We start from the raw sequence: 19,524 nt of genomic DNA, 5'->3' as shown, positions 1-19,524 counted from the left end.
AATATTTCGAAAAAAAGGTTGGACTTAAAGGGTTTGATTGACAAAGTTTTTTACAATTATGAATCTCTGGGACAAGGGTTGGAGAATGCTAAATGTTTGTACTGCATTCAGTGTAAACAGTGTAAACAACAACGGTGTGAATCACATTGCTAAACAAATAAAGAATTATTTATTAAGCTTGTATTGTAATGTAAGCTACAAGTATTGATGTTAAAAAAATATATATTTAAGAAAAACGAAAAACTTATACATGTAGCAACAATAAAGAAAGAAAAAGTATAAGAAATAGTGGACAATTGGGAAGAAAAATGTTTATCAAAAGTAAATACAACTTTTTTGTCAAAATACTTCCCAGTATTAAATATGGAGATATATATTTTTGTTGGATGTTGTTGAGAAGGAAGGGGGACTGACTGCAAATCAGTGAATTTTGACTAGAATTTCTGCTTTGAATGTTGACGTTTTCTGGTGGTCTGGCTTGACAACCACTTGTTTGCCTACTTTGTACCATATTGATCACTTTGTGGAGTTATTGAAGAAAAAAAATATACAAAGTTTACCTCAAAATTGTTCGTCTGCTGTCACTTTCTTTGTGTCATTATTTGTAGTATATTGATATTGCTGCTTGATTTGGAATTGGAGTGTCTTAAATGTGGATAAATTTACATGCAAGTTCTTTTCTAATTTGGGGTTGAATCAGGAAAAAAATCTGAGTTAGATTTTAACCAACCTCCTAAAATTCTGCTTCTTTGTGTTATTATTATCTGATATTGCTGCTTGACTTGGGGTTTGTACCAGATATATTGACATACAGTTATTTTCTAATTTGGGGTTGAATAATTTCTTTTTTACTAGAGTTGGATATGAACCAATGTCCTCCAAATTAGTGTGTCGGCGCGCTACCAACTGAGCTATTTACGCTCTCCCTAAATTTGTTTCTGTTAGGTCTTCAGTGTTATTTTCTGTGTTAATTTTGATGAAATAACCATACATCTTTGAATTTGAAAAAAACATGTTTCGTTTTCTGACTGCCCAAGGACTCAACTGTTTTCTTTGTTAATTTTTTCGAGTCCCTTGGTCTCTTAAGAATATTTAGGGAATACTTCAAACAAAATGTTTCTGTTAGGGTTCCTTTTAAAGAAAATTGCAGAACTTTATTGGTCCCTCTTGAGAAACTTATAGGAACACTATCGTCGAGATCAAGCCATTACCCAATTTCATAGAGCTGCAAAAAAAAATTGCTTGACAATTTTATGCCAAGTAGAAATGAGCAGGATACCAGTCACAAATTCAACATGTGACATGGTAGTTTGGCTGGTAAACTTTTTCTGGTAAGCATATTGTGCTTAAAAAGCCATTATACACTTTCGGTAAACAGTATTGTCCAAGTCCCACACTTCGTGTATCACAACTTATTTATAAAATAACAATCCTGTGGAAATTTAGGCTCAATCGGACATCGGAGTCGGGAGAAAATAACGGGAAAACCCACTCCTGTTTTCGCGCGTTTCGCCGTATCATGACATGTGTTTATAACAAATCCGTAATTCTCGTTAACGAGAATTTATATTGGTTTACCGTTTTCTCAAAAAGTAAAGCATTTCATGAACTAATATTTCAAGAGAAGTCTTTCACCATTACCTTCTGTAAACCCTGTAAATTATTTGTAAATCTGTGAACTTTTTAATTTTTTTCTGTACCGAAAGGGTCCATTAAGCAGCTCTATGAAATTCGGCCCATGCCTGTGGCTGTGTGCGTAGTAGTAGAAAATGAGCAAAGTTTGCACAAACTCATAGTTCAAAACAACCGTAAATTTTCAGCACTGGTGGCGCCCTTCAACGGGTCCGTAAAATTCTTCGGCTCCGCCTCACGGTCGGTCGACTTTGAATGGAATCGCCCGCGGGACTGTTGAGGGGGTTTCCCCGTAAATAACTTATTTGTATAACAATTGCCTTGCGTAATTATGATGTTATGGGATCATTGTGTGAACTAATGCTGCAAACAAGTCGGAGGGGGGGGGGGGGGGGGGGACTAATTGGTACGATTTCATTGTTTTTGGTAATTTGTTTTTACTTTAATTGTTTTACTGTAATTATCATAACAAAATATATATTGTAAAACTTTTCCCAACTTGAAAAAATATCGTGTGCTCAATATTGTTTTGGGCATAAGGGCAGACATTTCTACCGCCCCCCCCCCCCCACCCCGGTTTAGGTTATTTGTCCTCCATGGAATTGGGGCATAGCTAGAGTATAGAGTGGAGCTATGTTACGACACATACACACGAACAGCATTGTCCTACCTCCCGGAGTAGTTGAAAAATCAATAAACAACCCAGCTATTCCTGTTAATGACGTGTAAATTTAGCACCCCCCCCCCCAAAAAAAAAACCTAAACAACAATGATATATTGGAAAATTTGGTATTACAAAATCACAATTTTCCCCTGTCTAGTTTACTTTGCCACGACCTTTTGACTTTTTGAAGTGGTTGTAGTGCACAACAAAGCAAAAAAAACAAACATCAAACATCAACTTTTAAGTTGAAAGACGACAACAAAAGTACTCAAATATTAACAATACATCTGTTTAAAAAAATAAACGCCGTTTTTAAGGTTACACTTTGTTTTTTATTATTGGGAAATAAAGAATCAAAATAAACGCACCCCTTTATCTATTTGGTACAGTCTAGCCAGACTGGGGTTGCACTGCTGTACTTCCGGGTGTGACCAAAAAACTAAAACCCGCTCGTTGTGTCGTACGTTGTTGTTTTCGCTCAGTGATTATCAATTTTCCCAACCGATTTTTGTGGTTCGAGAAAGAAGATCTTCATGAATCTTGGATATTAGCTGACGACCCTGGCAATCAAAGGACTTTATTGTTGAAAAAAAACAATGAAATAAATTGACAGCAACAGATGCGTTTGGTCAAATTTCTGGTGAGTAAACATGGATGGTAAATAATTGTGGACGAGGTGGTGTATAATTTTGTTGCAGTTTTAATCGGAGTTTTGTCCAGGGCAGGGTTCTCGAATGGTTTTGATCGACCAGTGCAGCATGGACGCGATGGACAGAGAGCCAGCCCATGCCGTACTGTCGTAATTTAGTTAACTTAGAGAATTATGGATCTTGTGATGGAAAAGTTTCCGTATGGCGCCACCACTTTTTCATTCGAAATAAAATAATATAGTATCTAATTTACCTGATTGATATATCCCTTTTTGTAAAAATGAGTGAAAAAGTGGTGGCGCCATACGGAAAGTTATCCCTTGTGATTTTTATGAAAGTTCTGAACAATATCATCTGACTCTTGCTCTTCTGATCTTGCTGGTAATTTGTCATATTCATTATTATGACCAATGTATGTAATGAGAAGTAAGGGAAAACTTTCTATATCCTTTATACTTTTACTCACTCTCATTTTTACAAAAAGGAGTGTTTCGTTTAGGTATATATATTTTTTTGATAACAAATGAAAAAGTGGTGGCTGGATACAGAAACTTTTACAAGGTAAGTACATGTATTGTAAGTACATGTTGAACTAGTTGCGATAACGTAATCCTCCTCCCGACCTCCGGCTCCGCTGTCGGGAGGAGGGTTACGTTAGCGCAACTACTGTTGAACTACATGTACGTAGCTCGACATTTTGAGTTGCAATAAATGATTGAAATGAAGGCGTGCCCCAAATGCCTCTTGTGATGCCAAGGGCTTCTCTTCCTTCAGTCAGGCATGCCTTCCTAGGCTGTCGGACGCCTCTCTTCCTTTTTTATGCACGAGTACGTCACAATTCTGCTCAAAATGAGGCTATAGACGCAGCCACTGCACATGCACGTGGCGGAGATGCGCCTATAGCCTCATTTTGGGTAAGAATTATGACGTCATGCATAAATATTAAGAGAGGTGTATAGTGTACATTTGTACACCATACAAGCCATTGATTGAAACAAACCATGAGTAATTTTTGTTCTTTGTTTGTCCTAACTGCCATTTTGTGTCATTTTGTTATTATACCAAAAAAGCTTCATGTATCGTCAAGTTTTTGAGAGAAAAAAAAGTGGAAATCACAGAGCAAGAATGTTTTAAAGGAGGGGTGCAATTATCCTTTGTACAAAACTAAGACAATTTTTGTGAAATTGTTTTCTCAAAAACTACAGCACCGTGTAAATTTTAATGCAAAACTGACGACGTTTCAGGTTTGTGTCAGACAGAAAGTACCCAAACCCTTAAAGGTGTCTGTTGTGATAATAAAAGTTTTGTTCCTGTTATAAAACTGTTTTTATCAAGAGCACTACATGTACTTTGTGTGTGCAATGCAAGGTAGTTTCCTCTTTCTCCAGAAGACGATTGGATCAGAGCATACTGATCGAAACGTCTAGTTGAAACCAACGATTCTTTTCAGAACCAACCAACTCATTAGAGATAGTCATTACATGGTGTTACCGCAAACCTTTCTATATTGTATTTCCACCATGCAAAGTTTGAAATCCGACTTAGTTTCCTCTTCCTTCAATGAAAAATTTGCATTGTCTTGAAGTAAACTTTTAAAAAACTGCAATGACAGACATGTTTAGTGAAAGGCCAGTCACTGAAAGAACAGGATGTTTCAAAATCAAAACAGTCATTTCAAATTCCAAAAGGATGAATTGGTTTTGCAAGTCTGGAACATCGGTACACGGAGACCATGAAGGCCTTGATGTTTGTTAACAGAAAAGTTAAGAATGGTTCCTGACTTTTTAACGGAACTTGTAAAAGTGCAGAAACTTGCAGAAAAATTGGTATTGCTTATTAATCTTTAATATTCAAGGCCAGGGGTCGATTTCACAAAGAGAAGACTGTTCCTAGGGGATATTAAAAACGTACAGCTATTCCTAAGTTAGGACGAGTAAACTCTTCGTGAAATCCACCCCTGGTTTTGTTTGCAAGATAGAAGAAATTTGGTATTGCATTCGCTATAGCTTCCCCAGATCCCAGGTGTCCCCCCCCCACACACCCTCAATGTCCGTCAAAACAACAAGTAAAAAACATTTATCTTGTGGATTGAAACAAACCATTGAGTAATTTTGTTTCAATGTTTGTCCTACTTCCATTTTGTGTCTTTCACATTTTGTTTTTATGCAAAGGTGTGAATTTAAAAAAAATAAAAGACAAAAGTTAAACTGGTCTTTAGTGTAAAAACAAAGTTCGCATAAAAAGTAAAAAATAAAGGTCACTGTAAATCTGATAACTGACCTGATGTAAAAGTCATGTTTCTTCCTGAACTTCAGCTTTTGTGATGTATTTCATTCAATAATAAATCCTGAAAAAAAAATGCTTTCAATGTTTTGACAGGTTTACAATTTTTGTCTTCATCATGTATGTGGGGAAATGACAGATGTATCTTCTAAAAAAAGTTGAGCAGAGGTATATAATGCGCACCTGACTTCAAACCAATGCAAGTAAGTTGCATTGGTTTGAAGTCGAACAATGGGAACTTTTACACACCGCGCAGAAATTTCAGCCAATGATAGATCTTCATTGACCTCACTGAGGGCGGTGTTTAGGCTCGTAACGTCATACATCGCCAATACTCTGTACCACACGTTAGGCGTGAGAATGAGGTGCATGCTGGTTTAGCTAGTGGACCAGCATGCAATTTATTTTAAAACAGTTAGCGCTTACGAAAAGGTCTGGATGCAAGAGTCTACAAAAAGATTTTAAAAATCTTTTTTGAAACTTTTCTTTTTTATCTCCAGCAGATGAGACGCCTTCGAGAGAGAATGTAACATAAATCACATAAAAAGACCAATAGAAAACTGCATCTCACTTAGACTCAATTCTCACCACTCACCCACTTACCACTATGGACGCTGAAGTACCACCAGATTCACCTGTGACCCCAGGACTCACTAAGCACTATGAAGGATTTGTGGAGAAGAAAGGACCCAGGGACAAGGTAAATTAGATTTAATCAGTTCTTTTGAAAATTGTTGTTTCTCTTTAAAGACACTGGACACTGGATACCTCTCACTTCATGTATCTCAACACATGCATAAAATAACAAACCTGTGAAAATTGGAGCTCAATTGGTCGTCGAAGTTGCGAGATAACAACGAAAGAAAAAACAACCTTGTCACACGAAGTTGTAAGCTTTCATATGCTTGATTTCGAGACCTCAAATTCTAAGTCTGAGGTCTCAATATCAAATTCATAGAAAATTACTTCTTACTCGAAAATTACCTTAAAGGGATCCATTTCTCACACTATTTTATAAAATAGTGTGAGAAATGGCTCCCTTTAAAGTAATGTAGTATAAATACTATCAACAGTTCTCCGTTACTCATTACCTAGAAAGGTTTTAGGCTTATAATTATTTTGAGTATTTACCAATAGTGTCCACTGCCTTTAATTTCACTTTGTTTAAAATTAACTTTTTTTATATTTTTAGAAAGACTTCAATTGTGTCGAAAAACACAAGGCCAATTCCCACTTTAAGTAAACAACAGCTCTTTTTGGTGGGTTAGTTGTTTACCGCAGCTAATCTTTTTTTCAATTGAAAAAACCCCCAGAACAGACCTTTTGTATTGTTATTGTTGACCACCATCCTGTATAAAAAGTGTTATATACAAGGCAAGAGAGGTCAGCATAAAACAGTGCCAAACAGTCTTAGTTTTCATCTGAGCTAGATTCAAGCAGGGATCTTTATGCTGATTTATTAGCTTCATTTACATAACTTACAACTCTGTCAAAAAAACACAAAACAAAATTACATTATTTGTACAAAACTAATTGAACTTGTTTGTATTTTTTAGTATTAAAAAACCACAAAAATTAAGTTTTTACTAATCCTTCACATAAAAATCCTGACCAGGTTAGTCACTCAGATCTACTGTAGTACAATAATAGTTTCTGGTTTCTTAGGTCCTGAATCCTTGGTTCCAGTCTGGTTCTTTGAAACCCTTAGACTAGTAGTAGTATAGACACTCTCTCCAGCTGCACAATTTAACTTGAAATCTTGCTTGTTCAGTGTTGGCTTTAAAGGAACACGTCGCCTTGGATCGGTCGAGTTGTTCCTTGAAAAGCGTTTGTAACCGTTTGTTGTAAAATACATGGTTAGAAAGATGTTTTAAAAGTAGAATGCAATAATCCACACAAATTTGCCTCGAAATTGCACAGTTTTCCTTTTACTTTGCGATCTAACATGGTCGGCCATTTATGGGAGTAAAAAAATTGACTCCCATAAATGGCCGACCGTGTTTGTCGACGAGGTAAAAGGAAAACCATGCAATTTCAAGTGATACTTGTGTGGATCATTATATTCTACTGTTAAAATATCTTTCTAATCATGCATTTTATAACAAACGGTTATAAACGCTTTTCAAAGACCAACTCGTCCTATCCCGACATGTTCCCTTATAAATCGTCATTTTAATTTATAGCAGAGTTCCTTCTCTACGCGCTAGGAGTGTCTTTCTGATAGTCATGGTGCACTATAAATATCCACTTTTATTATTAGTATTGTTAAATTTATCAGAGTCAGACGAAACAGGGAAATGAATTTTGGAGGATGAAAGAGAAAAAACCTGTTTACACATACATGTAGACATGGCGCACTATAAATATAAAATTTTGTTATTAGTATTATTAAATTTATCAAAGTCAGACAAAGAGGGAAATTAATTTTGGAGGATGAAAAAAACAAACTGTTTACACATTATGTTCTGAGACTAGTAAAAAATAAAACCAGTAGTTGTGTTTAAAGACAAAGCTTTATTTTACTCATTTACTTAAATCTTGAGACATGTCTATTGATCCCCATGAATATATTATCATTGGAACTGTTGACCCTAGGAAGGGAAAGCCCCAGGATTTTCCAAACTTAGTGGGAAAAATAGACAATCCATCTTTTGTCGTGGCTGGCTGGTGAGTGCTTTGTTGATACAAAAGCTAAACCCCTCACTGTAATCTGAAGGTTCTTCTTCATGCCGATGATAACAAATGAACGAACCTTAGACTTTGTATGTGTTCCCAGGTGTTCCAGGTTCGTTGTTGTAGACCATTGAATCTTTTACAGAAGAGCTACAGAGCCTGCAGTTGATTTCACGAAACGCTTGGATTAATCCTATCTTGAGTTTTAGGACGAGCGCCTATGGATATGGAACTTCAACTCGTCCTAAGTCCTATTAAAGGAACATGTTGCCTTGGATCGGAAAAATTGGTCTATAAAAAGCGTTTGTAACTGTTTTTTATAAAATGCATATGGTTTGAAAGATGTTTTAAAAGTAGAATACAATGATCCACACAAGTTTGCCTCGAAATTGCTGGGTTTTCCTTTTACTGTGCGAACTAACACAGTCGGCCATTTATGGGAGTCAAAAACTTGACTCCCATAAATGGCCGACCGTGTTAGTCGACGAGGTAAAAGGAAACCCATGCAATTTTGAGGCATGTTTGTGTGGATCATTGTATTCTACTTTTACAACATCTTTCTACCCATATTCATTTTATAAAAAACGGTTACGAACGCTTTTCAAAGACCAACTCGACTGATCCAAGGCAACGTGTTCCTTTAAGTTTGGTGGAATCGACGGCTGGACCCCCCCCCCCTATCTGATATTTTGGGGAAATTGCACTCTATCAACTTTTGGTGTGAAGAAATGATGCACATCTCAAAAACAGCCAAATTTAATATTGAACACTTGAATTTACTTGGAAATCAAAGCCTTTTGGGAAATTCTCCCCCCCCCCCCTCCTCCAAGAAGATGGCTTTGTGGAAAAAAATGAGAGGCTTATTAGGTTTGAAGTAGATTAATCTGTTTATCATGATGGGTGATCAGTTGGTGATGATACTGCTGTAATGCAAGATAGGTGTGAACTAAGGATTTGCGATTTCACAACCAGGAGCTGGAGGTCAAGGCCATTGGGGGGGGGGGGGGTGCGCTTCACCCTGGACCACTAGGCAAGGGTAAGTATTCACTGGGCATTACATAAACGGAATTTGCATAAATTAATTAATAGTTTAATTCTCTGTAGGCCTACATCTTATCTTGTTTAATGCTATTTCAGGGGGGGGGGGTGCCCTTGGCTTGTTCAGTGACTGGCCATCAGGACCAGTTCACTTGTCATTTCACAGGTCCGTCAGCGACACTAGTCCTTACTGCAAATGAAATACATGAAGGATGCTTTTCAACACTGTGAACAAGCCAGCGGGACCAGTTGTATTGATATTTGACTGGTCCTCGGGTGTTGGGCCAGCGGACCATTGTTAGGGAGAACACTGGTGTTTTAGAGATCTCAAACAGACTACATAACTTCTGAATATTATTTTCCCAACTCAATGTGTTTATGTGTTTTGGTGTGTCATTTTTAAATACAATTTTGTACCATACTGTACATATGTACATGTATGCCATTTGCAGATGGAGTGCAGCTGGCCCCCACAAGCCATCTCTCCCACGAATGCCTCTGACTCTGCACTTTGCCCTGCTCCCAAGAAGACCATCTTTCCACCAAGTCGGGGCCCCGTGCCGGGCCCCCAGTGCAGCCGAGCGAGAGCTTCGCAGCCTTGCTTGGTCGTACTGTCATGCATGCTAACCCTGCTTTGTGTTATTTAGGCCAGTTCGATTTATAGAGTTTTCTTTAAACTTTAGTTGGTACATTTAGCTGAACCTACTTCAAGGGTCAGTACCGCTGAAACACCCCTTATATTTGCATTTTATTGACAATTTCTAATCGACCAATACTTCAGTGGGCAACCAGTGTGGGTTTCAGATTGTGCTTTTTGAAGTAAAGTTCTGGCATTAAGTAGGTACTTTGTAGGCTGTTGGTGCAATTCAACCATAACGCTAACCGATACAAACAGAGGTGCCAGACAATGTTTGAACAGACGTTTCCTTGTACAGAAGTATTTTTTATTTGTATGAAACCAAGGATGCCTTATACTGTAAGTGAACTTGATCATTGTAGCTTTCAGGCCCTGAGTAAACCTATAATTAAAAGAGTGCTTGCTATATGTGAACAACCTAAAACACAAGGGTAAACTACTGCTCTTCCATTAAAAGTGTTTTGGGTTCTGGTTCTTGCGCAGCCAACACAAGACCTACTGCCTTATGTCCAATTCGAAGGACAAAGCATATTAACAGTATATATTGCTCTAGAGGACACAAGTGCCACAACTGGGACTCGAATCCACATTCTGTTGATCAGAAACACGAGAGCTCGAGTCTGGTGCTCATAACAGCTCGGCCATGACACACACTATGACATTCGTTAAGAATAAAACAACAAGTAGCTCGATTCATATTTACATGTGTAGGAACCATTTAATATGAACCTTTTATTTTTATTATTTATTTTACAAATCGCAAACCTAGTTTTTCTTTTTTAATGAAATAAAAATGTGAATGCCATCAGTTGTTAATTTCCCCAAATCTAATCTTCAGGGCGAAACAAAAACTTGATTTTCAAAAGAAACCATCCGTGTTGTAACTTGTAGGAAGTCGGAGTACTTTAATAGTAACTTCCTGGTTGTTGAAAGACACACTGAATCTGATTCAAACATAATTCCTGGTTTGAAGCACATTTACTTAGAAGCCAAAGCAAATAGCATAGCAAGTAACAACAAACTTCGGTCTGCAGAGAAGGAAGTGGTGAAATAGAAAATAACAGATAGCACTGCTTTGGAATCAATCATGGTTTAAAGGCAGACTTGGACACTATTGGTAATTACTCAAAATAATTATTAGAATAAAACCCCTTCTTGGTGACGAGTGATGGGGAGAGGTTGATGGTATAAAACATTGTGAGAAACGGCTTCCTCTGAAGTAACGTAGTTTTCAAGAGAGAAGTAATTTTCCACGAATTTGATTTCGAGACCTCAGATTTAGAATTTGAGGTCTCGAAATGAAGCATTTGAAAGCACACAACATTGTGTGACAAGGGTGTTTTTTCTTCCATTATTCTCTCGCAACTTTGACGTGCAATTGAGCTCAAATTTTCACAGGTTTGTTATTTCGTGCAAATGTTGAGATACACCAAGTGAGAAGACTGGTCTTGACAATTACCAATACTGTTCAGTGTCTTTAATACTGGATGAAAGCTTCCAAAGACAGATTTGCATTTAGTTGAGTTTTGAGCCAGAGCTGTTCCTCTTTCACTCTGGAGAAAAACACAACATTTTTCTTTTTAGTTTATTTCACATTTCATGTAAATAAAATAAGGATGCTTTGAGTGAAAACAAAATCAGTTCAGCTACATGGGATGGTTGAGTGAGTCTCGATCCTAAAATTGTTTGTTTTTAAAACTTGAGACTGAGCAAGTTATAATCACAATATTATTTAAAATGAATAATCTTTTAATAAGCTATAGCACTCAGCACTAATGCTTAAAATAGGAGCCTTAAAGGCACTGGACAGTACTTATTACTCAAATTAATTGTTAGCTTATAAACTTATTTGGTAATGAGCAATGGAGCGCTTGTGAGATTAAAAAACATTGTGAGAAACGGCTTCCTCTGAAGTAACATAGTTTTTGTAAAAGAGGTAACTTCTCACTCAAATATTAAAAGGCTTCAAGCCTGAAGCTTTTTAGTCATCATCTGAATGCACACAAATTGTGCAACAAGGGTGTTTTTTCTTTCATTATTCTCTTGCAACTTTGATATTGACCAATTGAGTCTAACTTTTCACAGGTTTGTTATTATGTTGGGATACACCAAGTGGGAATACTGGTCTTTGACAATTACCAAAGTTGTCCAGTACCCAGATCAAGGACAAACGTTTCAAATATTTCCTAATACACAAACAAAAATAAAAGTTTTATTTTTTACTCTAATGTCCTGAGCTGACAACTTGCTACTGAGCTGAGCTGACAACTTGTAGATGAAAGTGGTGGAATGTTTGTCTGACAGCCGGGTATTTTTTAGTAAAAGTGATGTCAGTAGTGAGGAGTGCTTTTTAAGTAGGTACCCTTCGAAGGTTTTTTCAATTTTTTTTTTTTTTTTGTACATTTTCTTTCTAGGATTATGAGAAGCAGTGGATAATACTTCTTGGAGACAGAATGCTGGCTTATCCACAGAGACTGGCACAGCGAGAAATCAACACAACTAAAGTACGTATTCCCATTCAATGCATCTGAATCCAGCGGCTACGGCTATGGCTATCGGCTGCTGTAGCAGCAATCTAGCTGTAGCTGAAGCCTGTTAACTTGGACTTGAATGTTAGACTACTCTTTTGACTCAAGTTTTAATGCCACAAAACACATGCAAACTGCTCTCGGTTGAACTTAACAATAACATGGTGTTACCGCAAACCTTTCCATATCGTATTTCTACCATGCAAAGTTTCAATTCTTACTTTAAAACGATGTTGCTTTATCGCATAATTCTACACTTACGGTGCTTTGTACATGGTTGGAAGCAGTCAATGTCGTATACTAGTGTAGCACATGACTGAGACTCTGCAACTCAAGAGGCAACTTGTCCAGTAAATTATCATTAAGCATGGCTCATTCATTGGAAAGTCAGATGCCGTCATGTCAGTGTTTCACTTTCATTTGATTGTTTTTACTAGAAACAATAACTGAACTTTCAAACTATATTAACAAAAGTGTTTTGTACTGTCCATAAAAGTACAGTCGCTACACTAGATATGATGTTGTAATATAACGCTATTGTTAATCTCAGGAGGTTCATATATCTCTAAGATACATCACAATACATGTGACTATGGCAACAGTGAAAACCATAGTCACGTTTCCATGGTAACTAATGTTAATGCTATCTGATCACTAATATTAGAAATCTGGCTTGTTTTAAATGATTTTCTTGACTTGTTATGTGGAGATTTGAAGATAATAAACAAAATCAACTTTTTTATCAGTTTATATAACTAATGCTCCGTAACCATTTTGTTGTCCCTTTTAGTAGTTGATTGCTATTTTATTACACATTTGAATACATGTACAAGTACATATATACAAATACATGTAGCTCTGCAAATGGCCGGTGAACTGCAGTATTTATAGTACATTGTGTGCTGCCTTTACAAAATTCATACCTGAGGGCTGTATAAATAATGGTAACATTTTGTTTGTTATGTTAAGGGATCGTCTGAAATGCTTAAAAAAAAATCCACGGGCAAGGACGAGCGCTGCATGCACACTTTAATTGGTGTGGCGATGTAGAGATGTCACTGGGGAGCATTAGTCTGGGCCTTATTTTCATATAGCGCTGCTTAATGGTAAGCAAATTTTCATGCTTACTGTAGCAGACAAAATTGCTAAGGTGCAACAGCACTTCACAGGTTTGCAAGAAAATTAGGCAGCCAGCTTGCGCATTCTCTCTAGATTTGCATCGAGACATCATTCATTTTCAAACAATAAGCACCGAAATGATAGCATGCCTTTGTGTACTTTCGGTATGAAATGGAAACCGTACTACGTAAGCACTTTCGGCTGTTAAGCAGCTCTATGAAATTGGGCCCTGGTTGCACGTGCAGAGATATCACTGGGGAGAATTTGTCTGGCCTTTTATGATCTCTGCTCCTATAAAATACTAGTTTTCTCCTTTGTTTCCAACTCTGTTGTTTTCACATCTTCACCTTCTTTCAGAACAAAAAAATTGTGGTACTTTCCCTTTTGAAACCAGTTTGACCTTTTTAACAGGACATGCAATATGTTCATCATGTTTCGCTTTTGATATTTAAGACCAATAAACAACACCTGCAGACCTGATACTTCACAGAGGCAACAAAGGCGATTGCCTCCATGCCCCCTGGTCATTGCGTTTGTGCCCTTGAACTGCTCCAATAGAAATTGACAATTTGCCTCATGGTGTGCTCTTCACCAAGGAGAAAATGCCTTGGTGCCCTTGCCCTTTCAAAAACGAAGCATACAGGCCTGCAACACTTGTTAGTATGAGAATGCACACAGTAACCAAAGCCTACAACATGGTTTCAACAGCCTGTTGTGAAACAAAGATTCACTTTGATCAGACTTTTCTAAGAAACTGCCTTCTGGACGATGAATTCAGTATCATCCCTGAGTCATATTTCATCCAAGCAGAGCTCATTTTCAAATTGGTTTTTGAATTAAATGGCGCAACAGATGGCCATGGTGGAAAACTTGTCTTGCACTGATTTGCCTGAAATGCTGTAGTTTTTGAAAAATGTTTTAGTAAAGGTTTATGCTGTAGGCCCCTTCAGTTATTATGTAAAAGAAAAGTTTTGTTCATGCATCAATGCACTTGGATGGCAAATAGTTTTTTAAATAATAGTACACTTTACATAACTTAAATACAAAAAAAATACTTGTTGAATTTGTATTTTTTCATTTGCTTGGGTTTTGAAGGAAATATTGATAAGGTTTTTTGTATGCTGCATAGTGTGTTTTCCCGTGAGAAGAAGTTAATCAGACTCAAATTCATTGTTCGTAAAGAATTCATCCATTTAAACAAAACTTTATAGAGTTAGGATTGCGAGTTTATACCAGGAGACTTTTTAAAAAGCAGTCAAACTTGCAGTTTACAGTGCTTTTTTCCTGACACTCACCGAAACTAACACCACAGGCTTTTAAGTTAGAGACTTTTACAATGGACCAAACGGGTGTATAAATGGACTGTATGATGCACCATGGAGGTCTACCTCTATGATTGCACGTAGACTTGGTACTTTTAGGTACAAAAACTGTACTTGCAGTTGCAGTACGGGACCTTTGTGCAGTGTGGACCATGTTCATGTAGTTTTCAATATACCTGGGGGACAATAGGTATAGTAAGGTATACCAGTTGTGTATAAAAACCAATCCCAAGTCTTTAAAACCAGTGAACTGTACACTTTGTTCAGGGTTTGTTTGTGTGACCATAGAAGCAAGGGTGTGACCAAACCATTCGTTAATAAGCCATTTGCGAATTACATTTGTATAAATGATTTCTGGTGATAACAAGTTGTTCGGTCACTCGTGACTGCTCAGTTTGACCTTGGTGTTTCCGAAAGACTTTGAAGGGTTACAATGGAAAGTTCTGCTTTTCCAAAATGAAAATGGCCTTGCCCTCCTAAATATTTAATTCCAGGCCTGTTGCTGTGCCACATTGTTAAGGGCAAGCTTTTTCTTAGGACAAGTAAGAGATGACAAGACCATATAAACCCAGACTTCAATGAAATGTGTGGTCATCTAGTTTTGAAATGCAGTAACTGAACATCGGACGTCGCAATAACAGTAGATACCTGCCTATTAGAACCAGATTTTGCCAGATGTACCTTTGACCTTACATTAATTTCACACGGAGATTCACAGTCAATTCACACGTGCATGTTCACATATAAAGTGAGTAAAACATTATTATAAGATGTACAAACATTATGCACAGGCTGCATGCAGACAATTGAAAATGCAAGATAACAAAAATAATTACATCACCTCGGACCAATCAGAACACAGATATATGGGAAGTTAACGTCACTGCAAATATATCCAATGAAATCATTGAATCCAAGCAAACTTAAATCATTTGGCCTGTAAGAGCAGTGCATGTGTCCCAGGGAAATCTGTCTGCTGCCACATAGCTTCCAAAAAGTCCCTGTTTACTTTTTACGACCTTAGAATTTTCAGTTGAAAATTTTTTTTTTTTATAATTTTACAATCAGAGCATACTGATCGAAACGTCGAGTAAGTTTATCCAACGGTTCTTTTCAGAACCACCCAAACTCATTTAAAGATAGTCATTACATGGTGTTACCGCAAACTCTTCTATATCTTATTTCCACCATGCAAAGTTTCAAATCCTACTTAAAATTTTACAGCAATTTTGATATAATTTTTGGTGGTTCGAAACAATTTGTTTCTCACAGCTAACACAACCTACTCACCCAAACTCACACAGCTCTGTTTTGCAGCCACTGTGTGGATATTTTGGAAAATCCTATTCTTCAGCACTGTAAATAACACTGTGTGGATTTGTGTCTGTCCACATAGTGTTTCAATTCCCTACATTATGTGGAATTCTTCTGTTCTCTGGTCCACACTTTCAGGTGTCAGGTTTGTTTTTCATACAATTAGGTCGTAATATAAGGAAAAATTACTTTACGGATTTAAGCAATAGCATGGGGAGGTCGCAGACAAGAAGCCTAATCTTGTATAAGGTCTGGCCTCTTCAAAAAGAACACATGTATAAAGTTACAGTCATGAGTTTTCAAAATAAATATTTAAGCAATAGTCATTATATGCTATTATTTGCTTTTTTTAAATTATTAAATCAATTTATAACCTGATAAGTCAATAAACAGGGGAAAAAAACATCATCTTTGTATGATTACTTCAGTGTTTTCCTTTAAAGCCATTATACACTTGCGGTACAGAAAAAGAAAAAAAAAGTTCACAGATTTACAATTAGTTCACAGGGTTTACAGAAGGTAATGGTGAAAGACTTCTCATGAAATATTATTCCATGAAATGCTTTACTTTTTGAGAAAACATTAAAACAATATCAATTCTCGATAGCGAGAATTACGTTTTTTCTTTTAAACACATGTCATGACACTCGCAGCGTGCGGAAATAAGAGTGGGTTTTCCTGTTGTTTTCTCCCGACTCCGATGACCGATTGAGCCTAACTTTTCACACGTTTGTTATTTTATATATAAGTTGTGATTCACGAAGTGTGGGACTTGGACAATATTGTTTACCGAAAGTGTGTAATGGCTTTAAACAGAAACACAATGAGACCATACAATGAAACACAAAACTTGGTTCATTTTAAGGGCTTTAGGATCACACTTCCTAATAATCAGAGTACTATCGTCCTTTGTGATATCAAACCAGTTGGAATCGAGGAAGGTGCACATCCGGTGTTCATACTCATTTGAACTTCCTTTTTAGAAGTTTTCTTGTCTGTTGCATGAACTTGTTGTTTGAAAACGAGTTAAAAATAGAGACGGACAAACCCTTGGAAATACTTATTTGACATTTGCAAAATTATCAAACAATCTGTAAATCGGTAGTGCAGTCAAGGATGGAGGGTACCATGGAAGCAAGTTCGCCAGCTGGTGTATCCTTATGGCTTGTATGCATGGAAGCCAGCTTGCGGACTACAGATATCACTCACTAGTAACAGGGCTCGAATTTCGATGAAAAAATCTCAAGGCCCCAGGGCTTAGGCTCAAAATATTTACTGGACCGGACATTTTTTTAACAAGACCAGAATCAAAATGAGAAAAACTACCAATATTACTCATTAGTAGGACTCAAAGTTCGGTACCGCTCAAGATATTCACTGGACTGGATGAGCCAAGAATCAAAATGAGAAAAACTACCAATATTACTCATTAGTAGGACTCAAAGTTCGGTACCGCTCAAGATATTCACTGGACTGGATGAGCCAAGAATCAAAATGAGAAAAACTACCAATATTACTCATTAGTAGGACTCAAAGTTCGGTACCGCTCAAGATATTCACTGGACTGGATGAGCCAAGAATCAAAATGAGAAAAACTACCAATATTACTCATTAGTAGGACTCAAAGTTCGGTACCGCTCAAGATATTCACTGGACTGGATGAGCCAAGAATCAAAATGAAAAAAACTACCAATATTACTCATTAGTAGGACTCAAAGTTCGGTACCGCTCAAGATATTCACTGGACTGGATGAGCCAAGAATCAAAATGAAAAAAACTACCAATATTACTCATTAGTAGGACTCAAAGTTCGGTACCGCTCAAGATATTCACTGGACTGGATGAGCCAAGAATCAAAATGAGAAAAACTACCAATATTACTCATTAGTAGGACTCAAAGTTCGGTACCGCTCAAGATATTCACTGGACTGGATGAGCCAAGAATCAAAATGAGAAAAACTACCAATATTACTCATTAGTAGGACTCAAAGTTCGGTACCGCTCAAGATATTCACTGGACTGGATGAGCCAAGAATCAAAACGAGAAAAACTACCAATATTACTCATTAGTAGGACTCAAAGTTCGGTACCGCTCAAGATATTCACTGGACTGGATGAGCCAAGAATCAAAATGAGAAAAACTACCAATATTACTCATTAGTAGGACTCAAAGTTCGGTACCGCTCAAGATATTCACTGGACTGGATGAGCCAAGAATCAAAATGAGAAAAACTACCAATATTACTCATTAGTAGGACTCAAAGTTCGGTACCGCTCAAGATATTCACTGGACTGGATGAGCCAAGAATCAAAATGAAAAAAACTACCAATATTACTCATTAGTAGGACTCAAAGTTCGGTACCGCTCAAGATATTCACTGGACTGGATGAGCCAAGAATCAAAATGAGAAAAACTACCAATATTACTCATTAGTAGGACTCAAAGTTCGGTACCGCTCAAGATATTCACTGGACTGGATGAGCCAAGAATCAAAATGAGAAAAACTTCCAGAGTCCTGACACAAATTAACATGCACAAAGATAATTTTCTGTTTGAATAATTAAGCACTAAGACATTGAAAAGATTGATGTACTTTATCTGTATTTTGGAGTAGCCCACTTCATTGTTATACTTGACAGAATTGAAAGGTATTTTCCAGACTGCATATTTTTGTTCAAAACACAAGACTGAATGATTTGTCAGGTCATAAGTGTACTGGCCCAACACTAAAGCCACTGCCCTCGGGCCTCAGGCCTGCACTCAAGTGTAAAATTAAAGCCCTGACCGGTCCAGTTCAAAAGAGTTTTGTGAAATAAGTCAAAACCTTTGCTAGGGCCCAATTTCATAAAGCTTGCAAGAACTTGCTAAGCACATACAAGTATTGCTTAGCAGAAACAGATTACCAGCCCAAAATTACATTAGGTTTGCATTGCTGTTGCTGGTGCCAGACTCAATGTTTGCTAAGCAAATACATTTTTCAAGCAGTATTTTCTGCTTAACAGCTTTTTGAAAATGGGCCCAGGTCACCAAAAACCTGTCTCTGTTTGGACAGCTTTTGCTTTGGCTACAACCAGTCCCCGAAAGAATGCTTTATGCAATACTGCTGCTGTAGACAAAAGCCACAGTGAAAGAAGTCAATAGTTGAAAAACAACCCAATTTTCAGTACACATTTGTTTTGCCTTATTTACTAACACTATTATTTTCTGGTGTTTGATTTTGATTGCGTGAATGAGTGTTACTTCTTTCCATGATAGTTTAGCGCAGGAACGTGGATAGTCTCTTAAAACGTAGACGTTACGTTTTTTTATTGACTCTGATGACGATTCATTAATTGTATTTTCTCATATTTTGTACTTTTATTTCTTCAGCCTATAGACTCCTTTGTAATCAATAGGACTACAGAGATTAAGCCTGATTCGAAGGAGAAGACAAAACTCGCCATCAAATGTAAAGAAGGTCACTATAAATTCAAGGTTTGTTGGTATTTTAATGATAATAGATTTAACATGCTAAGCAAAAAAAAACCTCCAGGGCACCAGTCAAGGCAATGTAAAGAAATACCGTTTTGGCTGGTAAAACTTATCTGCTTAGCAAGAATGATTTTCTTTGCTATGCAATTATTTGTGCATTTGTGGCTCTGGCTGTGGCTATGGCCGGAATAC

The 19,524-nt window shown here is 37.1% G+C and overlaps 1 protein-coding gene across 9 annotated transcripts in view; it reads left to right on the top strand.

Annotated features, from left to right (window-relative positions):
* The first annotated feature begins 2,735 nt into the window (after positions 1-2,735).
* Positions 2,736-19,524, top strand: part of LOC117295605 — a 37,896-nt gene continuing 21,107 nt past the window's right edge. For 8 of the 9 annotated variants that reach the window (XM_033778306.1, XM_033778311.1, XM_033778310.1 and 5 more), the window contains exons 1-4: positions 2,736-2,936; positions 5,733-5,929; positions 11,992-12,081; positions 19,231-19,335. In XM_033778306.1, coding sequence (XP_033634197.1) covers positions 5,837-5,929; positions 11,992-12,081; positions 19,231-19,335 — 288 coding nt within the window. In that variant the 5' untranslated portion in view covers positions 2,736-2,936; positions 5,733-5,836. Of the gene's footprint in view, positions 2,937-5,729; positions 5,930-11,991; positions 12,082-19,230; positions 19,336-19,524 lie in introns of all 9 variants that reach the window. The other variant, XM_033778303.1, reaches the window with a different exon arrangement.

The sequence above is a fragment of the Asterias rubens genome, chromosome 10, assembly GCF_902459465.1.
Source record: "Asterias rubens chromosome 10, eAstRub1.3, whole genome shotgun sequence".
NCBI lineage: Eukaryota > Metazoa > Echinodermata > Asteroidea > Forcipulatida > Asteriidae > Asterias > Asterias rubens.
The sequence above is the reverse complement of the archived record's forward strand: the minus strand, read 5'-3'. Positions and strand labels throughout refer to the sequence as shown.